At 44.0% G+C, this 7,406-nt stretch overlaps 1 protein-coding gene across 4 annotated transcripts in view; it reads left to right on the forward strand.

Annotated features, from left to right (window-relative positions):
* The window catches only part of DDX42 (DEAD-box helicase 42), a 34,397-nt gene extending 31,705 nt beyond the window's left edge, over positions 1 to 2,692 (forward strand). For all 4 annotated transcript variants that reach the window (XM_037886761.2, XM_037886759.2, XM_037886760.2 and 1 more), the window contains one exon: positions 683 to 2,692. In XM_037886761.2, coding sequence (XP_037742689.1) covers positions 683 to 1,402 — 720 coding nt within the window. In that variant the 3' untranslated portion in view covers positions 1,403 to 2,692. The remainder of the gene's footprint in view (positions 1 to 682) is intronic.
* The last annotated feature ends 4,714 nt before the right edge of the window (positions 2,693 to 7,406 follow it).

Genomic DNA, 7,406 nt, shown 5'->3' on the forward strand with positions numbered 1-7,406 from the left:
GTGGTGTGGGTGCTCTTCGCATCCCTTCAGGAACTATTCCTCAGTAGCACAATCCCGCGGTTTGATTGCTGTCAGGGAATTGGAGTCTTTGGCGTATCGTCCACATGTAACTAAATTCTTGGGAACACTCTGGCGTCCTGTTGCAGTCCTGAGTAGAAGAGTTAATTCAGGATTCTGAATGGCACGTTATACAAAGCAACTTTGCCATGCATCTTCTGTTTGCTGGTAGTCATCTGACCAGTGCAGCTGCATTACAGGATGGCCCTTGCTTTCCATTCTCCATCTGGGCTCTGTTCCCCAGTATCAGACATGTCCTGCATCATTAAAGGAGTCTCCTTTCTTTCCTGTCTTCTGTGTAGATTGCTTGGCACCAGTGTTGTACTGGGAGTTTTAAGAGTTAATGAGATAGACAGTCCCTTCGTGACAGGGTGTACAAACAAACTCCATAATAGAGTCCCCTTCTTTAGCTCAACATATATTTGTATGTACTGCCAGCAGGTGTGTACTTAATTCACTCTTGTTCAGAAGCACAGAACTAATGTTCTCTCTCAAAGACCGGCTTCTTAGAGGAGCCCCTTTCACATGGGACCTCCCCAGAGTTCAGGCCAGAGCTATGTGCGCGTTGGTTCGCGAGTTCCCCTGGTGCTGTGTATTGGCTAACACTCTTTTCTATTTCCTGCAGTCACAATACAAGAGCCACTTTGTTGCTGCCAGCTTAAACAACCAGAAGACTGGTAGCTCTGCTGCTGGGGCCAGTGGATGGACCAGCGCTGGGAGCTTGAATTCAGTACCAACAAATTCAGCACAGCAGAATGCTGCAAGTCCTGACAGTCCGATTGCCGCTGCTGCAGTAAAGGGAATCCCAGGCTTTACCAGTGCTGGGAACCTGAGCAGTGTGCCTGCCTATCCAGGGCTGGGAATTCAGGGATACAACAGCACAAGTGCCAGCATCAACAGCAGAGAAGGCGGCAACGGCGGTGGGGGTGGTGGAGGCGGCGGTGGTGGCGGCAGAGAACGATACAGTGACAACAGAAGCAACCGGCACAATGACAGTCCTGCGCGCCATGGAGATGGTAGTGGTCGCCACGGTGACAGTCAGCGCCATGGAGATGGTGGTGGTCGCCACAGCGATGGCTACCGCCAGGGAGACAACCGCCATGGGGACAGCCACCGCCACGGTGAAAGCCGCCATTCTAGTGGTGGAAGCAACAGTAGCCGACATGGTGACGGCCGCAATAATGGTGATGGCCGCAATAATGGTGACGGCAGGAACAACGAGGGTAGAAACAACGAAAGCAGGATCAATGAGAACAAGAAAGATGGCAGCAACCGGGACAGCAAGACGGATGGTTTTGCTGTCCCCGAGCCCCCAAAGCGCAAGAAGAGCCGATGGGACAGTTAAAAGCTGATGCATCGTAACCTGGGATCCACGCAGGCAGTGATGTCTTTTTAAGGAAGATCTTGGGTTTTGATAACTGGTTATTGAGGAGTGGGGAGACGGGAAGGAAACTTCCCATATGAGTCGGAGTTGGTACATCTGCAGACAGCTTCACTCTAATGACATGTAAACACAATGCTTCTGTCAGGGAGAAATCATTTTGATAAAGCTCCTGGGTTCTGCATTTAAATATTCGTCCACTCAAGTGACTTTCTGCTGGATTTAAAAACAGATCTCGTTAGGAGGAAAGAGGCCATTTGTTCCACACACTGAGAACATTAAGAAACTGTCGTCCAGAAAAGTTTAAGGTAGTCTGTTTTCTTTAATCAATGTAGATGTTAAAAGCCAGTCCATCTAGAGATGCTCAGGACCCACCTGTTTAAGCATAATCTTTCAATGAGTTGCGTGATACCAAGGTCTCTGATCTATTCCTCCCCCATATTCTCTTCAAGCCCCCACAGAATTTGGTCTCAAAATCACACCCCCTCCCAATTAAGAATGTATCCATGTGTCACTAATGGCCAGATATAAAAGGTTTATTTCATCAAGCAGTTTAAGGGATTTTTGTCTGGTCCAATTTACCATAATTCTACATGTAATGTAGGACAGAATCCCTAGCCAGTTTGTAGCAAATTCTCTGTTGCCTTTGCACGAGCTGGCTTTTATTTTTTTAAAGAACCTCTTATGTAACAACCTTCATCTTGGTGGAAGCCTGCATAGCGAGTGTGTATCTCTGCTGTGGCTGTTTGCTCACTGTGAGAGGGCTAAATGCTTTCTCAGAGAAAAGGGAAGCCCTTTGATATATGCCACTTTAATCATGGTCCAGTGTCCCCTTATGAGACAAGACTAACCACAGGGGAGGGGAACTCATTCTTAAATCCAGGGACCTGCTGCTGATAAGCCTTTAGGAAGAACATAGTAAGCAGTAAAGTGGGATGGCTCAAAAATCGCCCAATATCGGAGACGTAGTAAAAATGTAAAATCTCGCTTTACTGATTTTAACTCTTAACTGCTGTTGTGTGTATTCCCTGGGTTTTTTCCTTCCTTTTTTCTTTTTTTTTTTCTTTTTTTTTTTTTTGCCATAATGGTAGAAAAAAAACCCTTTTTGCTGAAACAGTTCTGTTCTCATCTCGATCTTGTTTCTACAAAGAGAAGTATCGGAAACTGTCAGGTTTTTGTGACATTGTGATATTTTCTTTATCAGCTGTTCATTTACTTTCTGCTTGCTCTAGTAAACGTTTTATTACTGGGATACATACCTAGCATGTGCCTTTTTTTTTCTCTCCGACCCATCTGTTCCTCTTCAGCTATTTTGGGATTTGGATAGAGACCTAGAAGAACTGCAGACTATACACCCTTCTCATCTAAATCCTAAAATGGATGAACTAGAGTGCCTGGCATTAAATGAGGATATTGATATGTAATAGGCATCACAGAAACTTGGTGGCATGAGGATAATCAATGGGACAGGGTAATATCAGGATACAAAATATATAGAAATGACAGAGTAGGTCACGCTGGTGAAGGAGTGGCACTGTAGAAAGCATAAGGTCAAAGTCAAAATCCTAAATGAATCAAATTCTTTCCCAGGTGTCTGGCTGGTGGGTCTCACTCACATACCTAGAGTCTAGCTGATTGCCGTATTTGGGTTTGGGAAGGAATTTTCCCCCAGGTCAGATTGGCAGAAACTGGGGCAGAGGGTTGCCTTCCTCTGCAGCAGGGGCCATGGGTCAGGTTTTAAATGGTGGATTCGCTGTAACTAGAAGTCTTTAAATCATGATTTAAGGACTTCGGTAACTCAGCCAGCGGTTCGGTGTCTCTTACAAGAGTGGGTGGGTGAGGTTCTGTGGCCTGCAATGTGCAGGAGATCCGACTAGATAATCATGATGGTCCTTTCTGACCTTAAAGTCTGAGTCTAAAAATTGTACCACAGTGTCTCTATGGATAGAAATTTCATGCTTAAACAATAAGAGTATAGCAGTAGGAATATACTACCGATCACCTGACCAGGATGGTGATGGTGATTGTGAAATGCTCAGGGAGATTAGAGAGGCTACAAAGGCAGAAAACATAATAATAATAGGGGATTTCAACTAACCTCATATTGACTGCACATCTGGAAGGGATGCAGAGATAAAATTTCTTGACACCGTTGATGACTGCTTCTTGGAGCAGCTTTTCTTGGAACCCATAAAGGGAGACAATGCTTGATTTAGTCCTAAGTGGAACATAGGATCTGGTCCAGGAAGTGAATAAAGCTGAGCCACTCAGTAATAGAAACCGTAATGTAATTAAATTTAACATCCTTGGGGAGGGAAAAATGTCACAAAACCATCACAGTAGCATTTAACTTCAAAAGGGGGAATGACACACAAAATGAGGAAGCTAGTTAAATGGAAATTAAAAGGAACCAGTCATAAGGATGAAATGCCTGCAGACTGCATGGAGACTATTTAAAAACACCATCATAGAGGCTCAAACTAAATGTATACCCCAAATAAAAACTAAAGGACCAAAAGAATGCTACCGTGGCTAAACAGCAGAGTAAACATTGATTAGAGACAGAGGCATCCTTTTAAAATTGGAAGTCAAAGCATACTGAGGAAAATATAAAGGAGCATAAACTCTGGCAAGTCAAGTGTAAAAGTATAATAAGGCAGGCCAAGAAAGTTTTCATGTCCTTCAGTAGTTGATTTTCAAATTCTAACAGCAATTATTTTTTAAGAACCCCAGAAGCAGGAAGCCTGCCAAACAGTCAGTGAGCCCACTGGGCCATCGAGATGCAAAAGGAGCACTCAAGGCAGACAAGGCTTTTGCAGAGAAGCTAAATGAATTCTTTGCATCAGTCTTCATTGCAGAGGTTGGGAGGGAGATCCCCACACACAACCATTCTTTTTAGGTGACACATCTGAGGAACTATCCCAGTGACACTGAGGTGTCAGTAGAGGAGATTTTGGAACAAATTGAGAAATTAAAGAGTAATAAGTCACTAGGACCACATGGCATTCACCAGAGAGTTCTGAAGGAACTCAGATATGAAATTGCAGAACTACTAACTCTGGTATGTAACCTATTGCTTAAATCAGCCTCTGTACCAGGTGACAAGAGCATAGCTAATGTAATGGCTATTTTTAAACAAGGTTTCAGAGGTGATCCTGGCAATTACAGGCTAATAAGCCAAACTTCAGTACCAGGCAAATTGGTTGAAACTATAGTAAAGAACAAAATTATCAGACACACAGATGAACACGGTATGTTGGGAAAGTCAACATGGCTTTTGTAAAGGGAAATCACATCTCACCAATCTACTAGAATTCTTTGAGGAAATCAAAAAGCATGTGAAACAGGGTGATCCAGTTCATACAGTGTATTTGGACTTTCAGAAACCTTTGACAAGGTCCCTCACCAAAGACTCTTAGGCAAACTAAGCAGTCAACGGATAAGAGGGAAGGTCCTTTCATGGATCAGGAACTGGTTAAAAGATAGGAAACAAAGGGTCGGAATAAACGGTCAGTTTTCACAATGGAGAGAGTTAAATAGTGGGGTCCCCCAAGCATCGGTACTGGGATCTGTGTTGTTCAATGTATTTATAAATTACCTGGAAAAGGGGTTTCAGAGTAGCAGCTGTGTTAGTCTGTATCTACAAAAAGAAAAGGAGTACTTGTGGCACCTTAGAGCCTAAGAAATTTATTTGAGCATAAGCTTTCGTGAGCTACAGCTCACAAAAGCTTATGCTCAAATACATTTCTTAGGCTCTAAGGTGCCACAAGTACTCCTTTTCTTTTTGCTGGAAAAGGGGGTGAGCAGTGAGGTGGCAAAATTTGCAAACAACACAAAATTACTCAAAATTGTTCAGTCCAAAGCTGATGGCAAAGAGTTTCAAAGGGATCTCATAAAACTGGGTGATGGGGCAACAAAATGGTAGATGAAAGTCTATGTGGATAAAGGCAAAGTAATGTACATTGGGGAAAAAAGAATCCCGACTATACATACAAAATGATGGGGTCTAAATTAGCTGTTACTGCTCAAGAAACAGATCGTGGCATCATTATGGATAGTTCTCTGAAAACATCCACTCAATGTGCAGCAGCAGTTCAAAAAGCTAACAGTGTTAGTAGCTATTAGGAGAGGAATAGATGATAAAACAGAAAATATCCTAATGTTGCTATATAAATCCATGGTACGCCTACACCTTGAATACTGCGTTCTGTTCTGATTCCCCCAAAAAGAGAGATTAGCATTGGAAAAGATGCAGAGAAGGGCAACAAAAATCATTAGAAAGATGGAACATAGCAGGAGAGATTAAAAGGAAATCTGTTCAGTTTCGAAAAGAGACATTTAAGGGCGGATGTGATAGAGGTCTATAAAATCAAGAATGGTCTGGAGAAAGTGACTAGGGAGGGGTTACCCCTTCAGGTATCCTGAGAACTACGTGGCACCTGATTAAATTAATAGGCAACAGGTTTTAAACAAGCATAAGGAGGTACTTCACACAATACACACTCCTCCTGTGGAACTCACTGCCATGGAATGGTGTGAGGGCTAAAAATATAAATGGCTTAAAAAAAGAATTAGATAAATTCACAGAGGATAGATTCATCTGGGGCTATTAGCTAAGATGGTCAGGGATGCAACCCTTTGCTCCGCGGAGGTGTCCCTAAATCTTCCACAGCCAGAAGTTGGGACTGGATGATAGGAGATGGAGCACTTGAAACTACCCTGCTCTGTTTATTCCCTTAGAAGCATCTAGCATTGGCCACTGTGGGTGACCAGATACTGAGCTAGATGGGCCCTTGGTCTGACCCAGTATGGCTATTTATATGTTCCCCCTTATTCCCCAAAAGTCCACTGGGTTTTAGTAAAGGGTGAGAGGAGTTTTTGTGTTTCTCCTGCAATATTCTGATGAAAGGTGCTAATCGCTTTACAAACATTAATTAAGATTCAAAGCCTGTGAGCTAGGATAGGCCTTGTTTCCATTTTACAGCTGGGGAAATAGAGGCACGGAGTGGCTTTGACTTGCCCAAGCCATGCATCAAGTCAGCTGGGAGCAGAACACCAGCATCCTAGCTCCCACTTCCCTGCTCTAGCTTGTAGACAGTTTAAGCTAAGACACCTGTCTTATTACCAAGGCATCTTAGTATCTTAGTCTGGCCTGGCATTCAGAGTAGTTTCTGATTGATATGTCATCTAACCACCGTTCTCTTTCATCAAGACAAGCAGAGTTCACAAAGCTTTCCTCAGAGCTGCCATCTAAAAGAGCAGATCAGACTCAACCAAAACACTGAGCTGAGCCCCTCTTTGGTGCTCTGCCTAGGAGCTGATGGTTCTGGTTGAAAGGGAGCACCAGTATGGGGGTAGTCTCCCAGACCACTTAAATGGAAGCTCTGAAGTCTACACACCATGAATCTAAGCACAAAGCTTTGCATTGTCTCAGGCTGCGCTCTGCCAGGTTCCAGCTGCCTGGAGGAAATTGGCATGTCAAAGGTTCGGTATGGAGAATGAGAAGATCTGGCACTCCAGGGGTGGATGGGCGCGATGGCTGGAGTGCAGGAGCTCTTGCCATGATTTGCGTTCCCTTATGCTACTCAGCGCCTCATCCCACTCTGCATCTTTGGAGTATTGAACAAACCGTGGCAGCTCGGTGCTATGAAGTTTCCATCTGCATCCCCCCGATCTGTTACCGTCCCTTCATGTGGCTCAGCTTGTGGTTGGAGGACCAAGCCGTGGATCTGTCAGGGCCTTTTGTTTCTCTCCTGTTTCATCCTGCCCCTTCGCTTTTTTGATACCACTATTGAAATTCCTCACTGTGGTCTCTAAGCTACCAGAGGCCTCTCAGATTTTAACGAGCAAATACCGAGCAGTGCCAGGGAACTATAAAAGTCAGCTCACAGGCTTGTGTTAGATCCACAAAGGGGCTGGTGCCTTCTCCAGAGAACAAAGTGTCAGTGTGTTTAGTGCGTTGCGTGTT

This window comes from Chelonia mydas, chromosome 27 (assembly GCF_015237465.2).
Source record: "Chelonia mydas isolate rCheMyd1 chromosome 27, rCheMyd1.pri.v2, whole genome shotgun sequence".
In the NCBI taxonomy this organism is placed as follows: Eukaryota; Metazoa; Chordata; order Testudines; family Cheloniidae; genus Chelonia; species Chelonia mydas.